Below are 14,125 nucleotides of genomic sequence, written 5' to 3'. Positions count from 1 at the left end.
GCCTAGGTAAGCAGATTGTTGATAAAAAAGCTGTTGAGCCTCATAAATAGTGCCCGGTATGGTTTTAATTGCCTCTAGACTCTTTCTTCTGGTTCCGGGTTAAACTCCAGGGGAATACGGTGACGCACGAGGTCACCTGGCCCGGCTTAAAAGTTCACCCGGGAAGAAGCTTGAGGAGGAGAGAGTATGGTGGAGTTTATTCAAGAGTAGGGATGGGAATTGATAAGATTTTTACGATACCAATTCCATCTTCGATTCGGCTTAACGATTCGATTCTTTATCGATTCCCATATCAATTCTCATTTGGAAGAAAAGGGACAACAAATTGCTGATTAGCATCACCAATGAAAAAAATTATTAAATAATAAAATTAATTTTCTTCTGTAAAATTAACAAAATATAACAAATTATTTTGTGGCACATCTACAAGAATGTCCAACATTTTTTGGTGAAATACAACCAGACTTTTGAGCGTTTGTTTCGCTTAGGCGCCATGCTTACCATTGACTGAGCGTAAGCTACGCAACGTGCGTGAGTTACGCAATGCGCGTGATGACGTCATTCGTGCCCACTGGAATCGTTAAGGGAATCGTTTGCAAATTTTGCAAACGATTCCGAGGAATTGAAACACTGGGAACCGGTTCTCAACAAGAACCGGTTTTCGATTCCCATCTCTATTCAAGAGAGTTGTGAAGACTGTTCTTTTGTGGATTTTTCCTATTTACTAGGTTTTCGCTCACTGGACTTCTTCACAGTATTGCTCTTACTCTGTCATGGTGCTCCCGGACTGTTTTCACTCCTACCAGTGTAAGCAGTGTAACATATGATGTTCCTCCTTCCGTTACAGTTCACTCATTCGATCCGCTTACGTCCTCAGTGGTGCCGGCTACTTCCTGGCTCACCCACCCATCCGCCTAGAGTTTCCATCATTTGGGGACTCCTCTGAGATGGTAGACGCCCTCATCTTTATTGAGCAATGTAAAAATTATCTGGAGATCAGCCCTCTACCCAGCATGGAGCTTGTTGGAACTCTCAGCACAGTATTACGAGGACCTGCGCTAAGCTGGTGGAGGGCGGAAAAGACCAAGGTAAAGACGACTACCTTACTGAAGTAGAGGACAAATTAAGGCCGCTGGTACAACAGCCTATGACTATAAGGCCTCTGTCTGATATGGAAACCTGACATTTCAGAGGAGGAGTTGGTAAGCCACATTTTTAACATTAACCCAGCTAGGTGATCAGGCTCCTTCGGACATTGCTCACTCCCACCCCAGGTTCGTCATGGCTGATGGGAAAAAACACCAGGCCAAAGCACAAAAAAGACTTAGCTACAAGTGGCACAACACAGGATGTCAGCTCAATACCATGTACACCATGAAGGACTGGCTGCATCACTGTGTGGTACGGCGCCTGCACCGTGTCCTGCCAGAAGACACTCCAGCGCATAGTGAGAGCAGCTGAGAAGATTGTTGGTGACTCTCTCCTATCCCTCCAGGATATTTACAACACCCACCTCACACGAAAAGCTCTCAACATCGCCTGGACCCTACCCACCCAACTCAGAGCTTCTTTAGTCTGCTGCCATCAGGCAGAGACTCTCCAGGCCAGGACAAGCGGAGTAAAGGACAGTTTCATCCATTAGGCGATCAGGAAGCTCAACTTCCTTTGAGAAGTTCTCTGACTCCTTCATTTCACACACACGCACACACACACACACACACACACACACACACACACACACACACACACACACACACACACACACACACACACTCACACACACATACTGTACACACACTCACACATAAACACACAAACACTTGCACCTGTCACTTTATGCACCATACACCATTGGTCTGTCCACTACCTCAACCAGGGAAAAATACCTACACAATAATGTACATACCTGTTTTATATTGTTTTATAAAATGTCACTTTAAACAACTAAAATAAGCACATTTGCACAACTGTGCACCACTCTTATTGCACTGTTCCGTTTTGCACCATATCAGTTTTCTGTAATGTTAACTGTCCCTTTTTGCAGGACAGTTACTCAGTTGTCTTACCTCTACTGTAGTTTAAGTTTGTGTTATTTAAGTGTTATTTGTAAGGAGGATTGAAAGAAACATAATTTCAATTCTCCATATGTATGCACTGTACATGTAGCAAAATTGACAATAACGTTGACTTTAACTTTGACAATCACCTGGTTTTCCCCCACTCATAGCTGAGATTGACTTCTTGAGTGCTACAAGAGCTGTCTTCAACATAGGAGAGGAAAGATATGTATTAAAAACGAAAGGCGATTACACCTGCCATCCCTTTCTGCCACACCAAGCCATCCCAGACCTATCCAATAAGCTGGTCATGTTCCACTCTTACCCCCAGACCATCTCTAACCTGTTTTACATCTTACCACTAACATCAAGAACATCACAAGAAAGGAGTACATAACGACCCTAAAAGATCTGGGCCATGGGCGAATATCAACCTCCTCATAATGAAGACAAGATGGCGCCGGTGAGGTCGGCTGCCATTACGCAGACAACCTTTTCTTTGTTTTGGTTTTTTAAGTTAGTTTTCAGCGTTTTAAAATCGGCAAAATCACCACCATTGAGTACATTAGGTATAGAGAGACTCTTGTTTCTATTGGTTTACATTTTTTTTTTTACTTCAGATCCGAGTTGACGAAGTGAGATCCTGAGGGAGAACAAAGGACGCGACGCGAAGCGGCAGCCCCTGAGGGAAACGAGCCGGCGTCAGGAACAGGCATCCTGCTTGCCAATGTCCAGTCACTGGAGAACATGCTCGATGAACTCAGGGCCAGGGTAAAGTTCCACAGAGACATTCGGGACCCCAACCACCTCTGCTTCACCGAGACATGGCTGAACCCAGCGGTGCTGGACCACGGTTTTTCTCGGCCCACCGCATGGACAGGACACGGGACTCGGGAAAGTCAAGGGGAGGCGGTGTGTGTTTGATGGTGAACCGCAGCTGGTGCAACAGCGCGGGCGTTGTTCCTCTTACACGCTCCTGCACACCAAACCTGGAACTACTGTCCATCATGTGTCGTCCTTTTTACCTTCCTCGGTCATAATCAGCGCTGTTTATATTCCACCACTAGCAAACACGGACACTGCCTTATGCGAGCTGCATGAGACACTCACACAGCACCAAACACTTCTCTCAACAATTATCGCCCTGTAGCCCTCACCTCAGTAGTGATGAAGTGTTTTGAGCGCCTGGTCAGAGACTTCATCGTTTCTTCACTACCGGACACACTGAATCCACTACAGTTTGCATTCTGCCCGAACTGCTCCACAGACGATGCAATCTCCCATCTCCTACACACATCACTCACTCACCTGGACACTAGGAAAGGAAATTATGTTAAAATGCTCTTCATCGACTACAGCTCTGCATTTAACACCATAATTCCCTCCACATCCATCCACCACCAAGCTGGAGCACCTGGGACTCAGTTCATCTATGTGTCAGTGGATCTTCTATCTCCTGACTGGCAGACCACAGGCAGTAAGGATGGGTGGACATGTCTCAGCCTCACTCACTCTCAGCACTGGAGCCCCCCAGGGTTGTGTTCTGAGCCCCCTGCTGTACTCTTTGTATACCTACGACTGCGTGGCCATTACCAACTCCACCGCCATCATCAAGTTTGCTGACGACACTGTCATGGTCGGCCTGATCCCGAACAATGATGAGTCGCCCGACCTAGGAGAGATTGGAAATCTGGAGAACTGGTGCCAGAGGAACAACCTCCTCCTGAACGTCAGCAAGACAAAGGAGCTGATAGTGGATGTTCTCTCTGCGATTCCGTTCCCTGAAGGCCAGTACAAAGAGAATGAGGAGAAGCTTCTTCCCGCAGGCGATAAGGTCTCTTTACCACAACACAACACAGGACTAAAACCATCTTTTAAACTTCCAACATTGACACTATGGACACATTCATACACACTTGCACTATATATTTATATTTTCATTTCTGGACCATTGCACAAGACACTTTAATAAGACACTTTAATATGTCAATTTTTTGCCTATTTGCACAACCATAGTCACTTCCAAATTTTTACAAATTTCTATTTTTTTCTCCTATATTTCTATATTGTAATATTTTTATTATGCCCTTATTCGTACAGTATATTTTACTAGTTACATTTATTATCTTTCGTATTTCCTTTTATTCATATTCATTTCTTATGTATAAGCTTTTATTTTTTAAGGTCACTGACAGTTGTATAAGCATTTCACTGCATATCGTACTGTGTATGACTGTGTGTGTGACAAATAAAATTATCATTTTAATATGAATCATAATCTAAAAGCCTTACAATGTGTCCTGGGTCTTACTGGCTGGTACCACAAGTTCATTCCCCATTTCTCTGACATCACTGCCCCATTGAACCACCTGAAGAAAAAGGGAGTGAAATGGGAGTGGGCTGACGATTGCCAAGCCAGCATGAACACTTTAAAGCAAGCCCTACAAAACCCACCTGTTTTGGTACAACCTGATTTCAACCAACTTTTTCAACTGAACAAGAATGCGAGTGGTGTGGGCCTGGGAGCCATCCTCACCTAAAAGTCAGCCAAGGGGGGAATGAGTGGTAGCCTACAGTACACCTCATGGACCTTAAGAGGAGATGAGCTGAATTACTCTACCTCAGAAAAGGAGTGTTTGGGCTGTGGAAAAATTGAGGCATTACCTTGAAGGTAGGGCTTTCAAAGTCTTTACTGACCATGTCGTCCTATCTTAGGCCTTCAACTGCCCCAAAATCAGTTCATGCCTCACCTGGTGGGCGCTTAGGCTGCAACAGTTCATCTTTCTGGTTCATCATCAAAAAGGTTCCCATGAAGCAAGGAGAAAAATTCAAACTATTTCAGACTATTTCAGTAAATCAGTTAAGATGTTTTCCCTGAGAGACCTAAACACACAAAAAGTTCTGTAGGACGAAATGTTTACCAGATGGGCCATCCCCAAATACCTTATTTCTGACCGAGGTCAACAGTTCACGTCCAACTACTGGCCGAGCTTTGCAAGACCTGGGGCAACGTCCAGAAGCTAACCACTAGCTACCATCTACAAACAACTTAACTGAACGAATAAACCAAACATTTAAAACAATGATAGCATCCTATGTCAGACATCATCAAAATTGGGACCAGTGGTTACCACTTCACCATGAACATACCCCAACAGGAAATGACTGGGCAAACACTGGTGGAGCTTATAACCTGGACTTTGGATGTTCAAACCAATCACCGACACCTTTTCATTTGTGTATATTTTGTAAATATATATATTTTTTGGTGCACATGTTTGTTTGTTGGTTCACTTAATACATGTTGGGGGTTTTGGTATACTCGTCACTCTTGTTCCAGAGAGTTTAATGCAACACCAGAGCTGGGATAAAAGATTCCCTTTATTGTGACTAGATTATTAAGGGCCTGTCATCGTTTGTGTAGGATGTGTAGTGTGTCCTGTGTGTGTGTGTAGGATGTGTAGGATGTGTAGTGTGTCTAGGATGTGTAGACAGTGTGTGTGTGTGTGTGTGTGTGGTGTGTGTGTGTGTGTGTGCGTGTAAGTGTGTGTAGTATGTAATGTGTGTCCTGTGTGTGCGTTTGGCAAATGACCCAAAATATCTGATGTTGTGTTTACTTGAGCCCATCACATGCGCAGTGAACATTGTTTAGCTCAATGAGATCTAAAAGTGAACTGAGTTTGACATGTACATGTGCAAGTGTGTATGAGCTCTGCAGCAAAATCTCCTGTAAACTCGCAGGCATCCTAATGGCAGCAGATTTATGCTGAGTTTCCTGAGTTTTTAAGCAGGCTAAGACCTCCTGAGTTTCTTAAGTGAACTGTGTCTTACGATCATCCGCTTTTTGGTACCTTGTACTTCTATTATAAAGACTAGAGCAGGTGCAAAGCTTTTTCTTACAAAGCCCCAAAGTTATGGAATAGCCTTGTACTCTGCACTAAATCTACATTCACCTTATACGATCCTTTAACCATACCTAACCATTATCTCTCTCTACACCACTATGGAGATACCGGTGATCCTGACTCCTGTAGCTCTCTGGACCTGCCTTATGAATCTTGGCTTATCACCTGGAAACTACTTTAGACTTCATATAGACAGCCTGAAGTGCACCATGAGATTACTGTGGGTGATACGATGAAACTGGAAAAAAAAAAAAACTGTTCTTGTTCTTCTTTGGATAGCTTCAGGACATTGATCGCTATGAACTACTTTGTACTTGAGCCTACATCATTAAAGAGTCGATAACTTAAACAGAATAGACTAAAATGATAATGAATTCATTAATATATGACTCTGATGCTGATATTAATAAGTTGCTTACTAACTCATATGTAACCTTTAAACTCCATGTTATACCCGTTATAGAGGAAAAATCATTTATTGTTAAATAACTATGTTAAATTCTCCTTACAGATATCTTCACCTCATCAGTGATTCCAGGTTTCTAATTCGGTTATTTTTAGTGGAGCTTCTATCATACACATTCCTTATTCCACATCCCTTTCAACTGCTACAAAAGAAATAATAATGTACAGTATTAGCACAAGCCCTTTAATATAAACCTGTAAAATCATTCCTCAGTGGCTTCTGACCATTCACAATCCAGAATTCAACAGCAGCATGTTGTGAGTTTACGGATGTATGTGTTAAGTGAAGAATCAGAACCCCACAATAATTAGGAAGAAGCTCCTCTCTGTCCTCCTCAGGAGGACATTGGGAATGCAGAATGTTTCACAGTGAGGGATGTGAATGTTCAGGCAGAGAAAATGGCGTCTAACACTACAGCAGTGTTTTAACACAGACAGAACAGCATGTTTAATCCCACACTCAGAATTCTGCAGTTAATTAAATTCAACACAAACTTTAATTTAACTGCAGAACTTTCTGAGTGTTTCCTGAAGGAACATCTCCTCTCCTGCGTGACTCAATAAAAACTAACTCAGTAGAGGTGGGATTTAAAGCATTAATGTTTAACTAACTAAAATTTAATTTACATTTGGGCATTTGGCAGACGCTCTTATCCAGAGCGACTTACATTTTTATCTCATTACACATCTGAGCAGTTGAGGGTTAAGGGCCTTGCTCAAGGGCCCAACAGTGGCAACTTGGTGGTTGTGGGGTTTGAACCTGGGATCTTCCGAACCGTAGTCCAATGCCTTAACCACTGAGCTACCCCTGGACTCTAAATTAATTTAAAGATTATACATTTAACTTCCCATGATAAATATTAATATTAAAGAAATGTACAATATAGTATCTTTTTTATAAAATAAATCTATAAAATGCAAAAGCACCGTGTCACTACTTAGCCACAAGGTCATGTGGATGTGGGTATACGTATACACTACAGTACAACTGGCTGTGGGTGGAGGTGTGGGGCCTCCATTAATAGGAGTTATTTGTCCCTGAAGTTATTTGTCCCTGTTATTGGCCCCTGAAGGCCGGGTCAGGGGCCTTGAGCTCTTTGCCTGCTGGTCAGCCTCGGGTGCCCATGATCTTGTCACCAGTTTCCTGATAATTAATGTTACTGCGTTAATGTTAGGGCTGATCGAGTTTTAGTATTATTATAGTTATTATAGTATTTACAATATATTTCATTAAATGGATCTACAATAGATTTAAGAAGTTGCCGAACACCATTTTAACCTTTTAGAACCTTAGAGTGAAATCTCTCAGCAGACATTTCTTGCATTCCTTCTCCAGTTCAGCAGCAGCGCTAAAATGCAGAGATCTACTGTAAATCCGCACAGGAATGTTAAACACCAATATTCCATTGAGTGTGTGTGAGGAGCACAGAGTATAAAAGGCTTTGACTCCTGCGTTAGCATTATATGACACGACTCATGCTAATCATGCTTATCAGTTCCCGCTGGTGGGTACTGAATGATAGCGACTCTAGAGATTATCTGGGGTGAAGTACTTCTTTAAGATCCTGCTGAGCTGAGCTGCTCTATTTTCATCAAACACACACACACACACACACACACACACACACACACTCCCTGGAGAGTCTAGCTGTAGATGTGAGTTATTCTTCTGTTCTACAGGGCAGAAACTTGGCTCTTTTATTGCTTCCTGTCTGCTAACACACTTACACACACTGATTTATAACACACACACACACACACACACACACACACACACACACACACCACACACACACACACACACACACACACACACACCACACACACACACACACACACACCACACACCACACACACACACACACACACACACACACACTTAACCACACACACACACACACACACACTTAACCACACACACACACACACACACACACACACACACACACACACACACACTGCATTAATGTATTATATGGGCAGTCAGTCTGCAGTAAGGAGACAGTACAGAGGAGTGAGGATTAAATTAGGGACGGGGAAAGAGGAAGTGAACCTTCCACCTTCCACAATAACGGGGCTCCACAGGGTCCGAGGAGACGTCTGGTCCTCTGAAGCTGCGCTGCTGGAGCTGGAGGGGTTTGATGCTGGTCTGCAGTAATCAATGTCCCTGTAGTTACAGCCATGTGATCAGCTGTCATCATCGGCACCTGTTTCTCACTGGTTCATGCCTTAAGTTGGTTGTTTTTCTGCTTGAATGATTCACAGGTCACTGTGTGGCTCAACAATCCAAACACACTCCTCTGAAACTGCTCAGGTACAGCGATGGACTGAGAGACAAAAACGTCCTTCAGGAAGCCTGGACAACTATTCCTCAAGACTACATTAAACATACAGGAACATCTGGAGCTTCCATTCCTGGTCTGTGAGAACATCTGTCTCTCTCCTGTGTTTACTTTCATTCCCTTGTAATTTATTTATTGAGCAGGTTCTAACACTTGGGAGAAGAACATATAACCATTCTAACAAAGTAGGTGTGTGAGTGTGTAGTTAAATGTGTGGTATTGGGGTATGTGTGTGTGTGTGTGTGTGTGTGTGTGTGTGTGTGTGTGTGTGTGTGTGTGTGGTGTGTGTGTGTGTGTGTGTGTGTGTGTGTGTGTGTGTAGTGTGTGTAGTGTGTGTGTGTGTGTGTGTGTGTGTGTGTGTGTGTGTGTGTGTGTGTGTGTGTCCTCACCGTCTCGTCTCGGTGCTGTAAGCTCCTCTCCCCACATTGTTCTCAGCACATAAGCGAAACTGATAGGACCGAGCCGGAGTCAGTTCCCTCACTGTCAGTGCTGTGGCACCGGGGTCTACATCTGCTATGAGAACCATCCACGGAGCATCTACACACACACACACACACACACACACAGAATGTATAGTAACTAAAGGCTTAAATTGCTTTAGTCAAGAGAACAGATGTGACAGTCCGTTAGTGCCTCTGTCTTTTTTTCTCTCTGTGTGTCTTACTGATTCTGTCTCTGTCTCTCACTTTCTGTCCACATCTCAGACTGTCTCTTTCTCTCTCTGTCTCTCTCTCTGGTGCATGCTGGGAGGTGGTGTGGGAGTGAATCAGTGTTTTCAAACCTTTTTGAAAACTTTCTAACACTTTTAAGATTTTTTTTCTAAAGCACAAACATAAATAAATATAATAAACATCTATTAACAATAGCGATCACACAGTGTTATTAGTTTAAACCCGCGGGTGTGTGGAGCTGTTGGTCTGGTGGCGGGGTCAGGGATGGCGGCTCACCCGAGCGGTGCGGCCCGTCCTCTCTCACTCCGTCACGGGGTGCGCTGTGAGGTGAGCGCCGTGGTGTCGGTGGAGCGGGTGTTACTGGCGGTGTGAGAGTGTATCGGGTGTGAGAACATCGTGTCGGCGTCGCGGATGAACAAGGCCGTGGTGGTGTTCGTTAAGGAGACGGAACTCGTACATCAGCTGATTGAACACGGAATAAAGGTGAGTGGAGAACTTTATTCCGTTACTCCGCTGGGGGCAACAACAATGAAGGTCACCGTGTCGAACATTCCTCTGTTTATCCCTGATGTGGATTTCGAGGGGGAACTGTCTCGGTTCTATAAGATTCTATAAGAATAGTTTCTCTTAACTGCGTGTCCTTCAGGCGTACAGTGCTCATGTTCCTGACTGAGTCCACTCTGGACATCTCATTCAGAGTCACTCATGTGGGGAAATCATACATGCTGTACGCCAGCACTGGGAACATGAGGTGCTTTCAATGTGGGGACATCAGGCACAAAAAGTTCAGCTGCCCAAGTGGAGCACATGGCAGGGAGGGGGCGGGGCCTAGTGGAAAATGCAGGCGAATGTGAAGAGGTGGAGAGGGCTAGAGAGCCCAAAGTTAAAAAAAAAAGCACACAGAACACTCCGGAAGGCATGTTTTCAGCAGGGGACAAACACTGTAGGAGATCCAGTCTTTTGGGGGGAGTTGAATATCATGGGTGGGAGGCAGTGTGGGACAACCAACTTCACTCTTTGCTTCTACAGTACTTTGAGCAAGATGAAATAATGATAGACGACGACTTTGAAGAAGACAGTTTCTCTGATATATCGCAAGGCAGCTTTACACAATTAAAAGAATTATTGAAGTTTGCATAAAATGTAAATGCGTATAAATCAAAATGATTAAATTTTATGTCACTAAATCCCACATAATAACTTACAAAAGCACCCATTTCCCCCACTGGCTTTTCAGATCATCACCTTATAACTATAAAGCTAATGATACCAACCACAAAAAGGCAGAGCTCACACTGGCGTTTTAATATAAAAGTACTACAGGATGAACTCTTATGAAAAATGTAAAGTTTTATGTAATGAATAGAAAGAAATGAAAAAAGCAGTTTAGTTTCTTGGTGGGAGGTGAAAAAAAACTCAAAAATTTTCTGCAAAACTGTCCACACATTAGATGCAGTTAAAAGTACAATAGAGGAACTTAAGGCAGAAATCACTCAAACAGAAAGAAAAATGGTCAGCAAGAACAACGTCAGAATGGGCCGTCTCCTGGAAAGAAAAAAAAAGCTTTAAACTCCTTCCTCCAAGAACAGGCCAAAACAGCCCTGAGCAGACATCGCATCTCCTGCATCAAGGACATGGATTCTCACAGTGCTTTCTTCTTCAATCTGTCGAAAACAACGAAACCCCAGAATCAGATGGTGTATCTAACACGAGCCGACGGAACATCAAGAACAGAACCAAGTGAGATGAGGAGAGCGGCCACAGACTTTCACACTCAGCTCTACAGTGCAGAACCCTGTGACCTATCCTGCAGAGAGGAACTACTCAGGGAGCTTCCAAAACTATCTCTGGAGGAGAGCACTGTGCTGGACGCAGAACTCGAGCTGCAAGAAGTAACTGATGCTGTTCAACAGCTCGCAACAAGACGATCACCAGGAATAGATGGACTGCAGAGTGAATTTTATAAACACTTAAACTCATAGAAACTCATATAATTCATCTCCATGAAGTATATAAATGTTCTTTAACAGCAGGAAGCTATTGTTGAGCTGCACAAGAGCAAATTGGTAGATATCACTGATCTAAAAAAAAAAAAAAAGGAGACTTAAACAGACTCAAACAGTCTGAAACACTCAGTAATTCACAAACATCAAACTTACTGCATTCCACACCGCACCATAACGGACAATCTTTTTTTATAAAAGACTTGAGTGATCTTGATAGAAAAATTAAAAAAAAAATTAATCACATGAACTCTGCTGTATACAAGATGTTAAACACAAGTAACTCAACCACATTAGATATAATTAAAGGCAAATGGGAAAATGATATAAAAGAACAAATTTCAGTTAAACTGTGGCAAAAGATAATACATAGAATTTACTCATCATCAGTTTGTCTCAAACATACAGTCATTCAGTTTAAAATTGTTGACCGGCTTCACTGGTCCAAGGTAAAACTGGCAAGGATTAGAGAGGACTTTGATCCCACATGTGACCGATGTAAGCAGGAACCAGCTACACTACTACATGTGTTCTGGACATGCTTAAAGCTATACAATTTTTGGAGTTTTACTTTTGATACCTTGTCAAAAATACAGTGGTGTGTTTAAAAAAGTGATTGCCCCCCTTGTTAAAAAATAACTTAACTGTGGTTTATCACACCTGAGTTCAATTTCTGTAGTCACCCCCAGGCCTGATTACTGCCACACCTGTTTCAATCAAGAAATCACTTAAATAGGAGCTACCTGACACAGAGAAGTAGACCAAAAGCACCTCAAAAGCTAGACATCATGCCAAGATCCAAAGAAATTCAGGAACAAATGAGAACAAAAGTAATTGAGATCTATCAGTCTGGTAAAGGTTATAAAGCCATTTCTAAAGCTTTGGGACTCCAGCGAACCACAGTGAGAGCCATTATCCACAAATGGCAAAAACATGGAACAGTGGTGAACCTTCCCAGGAGTGGCCGGCCGACCAAAATTACCCCAAGAGCGCAGAGACAACTCATCCGAGAGGCCACAAAAGACCCCAGGACAACATCTAAAGAACTGCAGGCCTCACTTGCCTCAATTAAGGTCAGTGTTCACGACTCCACCATAAGAAAGAAACTGGGCAAAAACGGCCTGCATGGCAGATTTCCAAGGCAAAAACCACTTTAAGCAAAAAGAACATTAAGGCTCGTCTCAATTTTGCTAAAAAACATCTCAATGATTGCCAAGACTTTTGGGAAAATACCTTGTGGACCGACGAGACAAAAGTTGAACTTTTTGGAAGGTGCGTGTCTCGTTACATCTGGCGTAAAAGTAACACAGCATTTCAGAAAAAGAACATCATACCAACAGTAAAATATGGTGGTGGTAGTGTGATGGTCTGGGGTTTTGCTGCTTTAGGACTTGAAAGGCTTGCTGTGATAGAAGGAACCATGAATTCTACTGTCTACCAAAAAATCCTGAAGGAGAATGTCCGGCCATCTGTTCGTCAACTCAAGCTGAAGCGATCTTGGGTGCTGCAGCAGGACAATGACCCAAAACACACCAGCAAATCCACCTCTGAATGGCTAAAGAAAAACAAAATGAAGACTTTGGAGTGGCCTAGTCAAAGTCCTGACCTGAATCCTATTGAGATGTTGTGGCATGACCTTAAAAAGGCGGTTCATGCTAGAAAACCCTCAAATAAAGCTGAATTACAACAATTCTGCAAAGATGAGTGGGCCAAAATTCCTCCAGAGCGCTGTAAAAGACTTGTTGCAAGTTATCGCAAACGCTTGATTGCAGTTATTGCTGCTAAGGGTGGCCCAACCAGTTATTAGGTTCAGGGGGCAATTACTTTTTCACACAGGGCCATGTAGGTTTGCATTTTTTTTCTCCCTAAATAATAAAAACCATTATTTAAAAACTGCATTTTGTGTTTACTTGTGTTATCTTTGACTAATAGTTAGATGTGTTTGATGATCAGAAACATTTTGTGTGACAAACATGCAAAAGAATAAGAAATCAGGAAGGGAGCAAATAGTTTTTCACACCACTGTATGCCAAATACCCTTAGAACAATCCCCATTTATTGCACTTTTTGGTGTTGACTCAAGTGGTGCCCGCTTGAATGATGCCAAGGCCAATATGATCGCCTTTAGCTCCTTTCTCGCTACGAGACTGATCCTGTTTAAGTGGAAGGAGTCGTCGGCACCAGTAGGTACTCGCTGGATTAAAGAGGTCTTGTATTTACTCATTTAGAAAAGATTTGCTATTCTATAAAGGGATCGACTCAGGGATTTTATGATGCCTGGCAACCATTAATCAGACATTTTGAAAATATAGATGCAGATCAATTAGATCTGTAATAAAAGATTTCTTTTTTAGTCTTTGTTTCTAATACTTTCTTTGCTTCCTTTTCTGTTTGATGTGTAATTTATTTATTTTATTTTTTTTATTCCTTTTTTCTTTTTCTGCTGCTTTTTTTTTTTTAGCTTTTTTGTTGTTGTTGTTGTTTGTTTGTTGTTTTTTGTGGGTTGGGGGAGGGGTACAGTTAGAAAAAAAATAGTGTACAATGTATATATGTATATGTAACTTGTTTATATTTTTTATAATAAAAAAAGACTTTGATCCAAAAATAAACTAGGCTTTTTATCAATAAACCAAGAAAAAGCTTTTAACACAGTTGATCACGAATACCTTTTTCAGACACTTA

At 42.4% G+C, this 14,125-nt stretch overlaps 1 protein-coding gene across 1 annotated transcript in view; it reads right to left on the bottom strand.

The window, feature by feature from the left end:
- sdk2b (sidekick cell adhesion molecule 2b) overlaps positions 1 to 14,125 on the bottom strand; it is a 167,014-nt gene that overhangs the window by 34,028 nt on the left and 118,861 nt on the right. The window contains exon 15 of the mRNA XM_053511021.1: positions 9,159 to 9,306. Coding sequence (XP_053366996.1) covers positions 9,159 to 9,306 — 148 coding nt within the window. The remainder of the gene's footprint in view (positions 1 to 9,158; positions 9,307 to 14,125) is intronic.

The sequence above is a fragment of the Clarias gariepinus genome, chromosome 14 (assembly GCF_024256425.1).
Source record: "Clarias gariepinus isolate MV-2021 ecotype Netherlands chromosome 14, CGAR_prim_01v2, whole genome shotgun sequence".
NCBI lineage: Eukaryota > Metazoa > Chordata > Actinopteri > Siluriformes > Clariidae > Clarias > Clarias gariepinus.
This window is presented reverse-complemented; position numbering and strand designations above follow the sequence as displayed.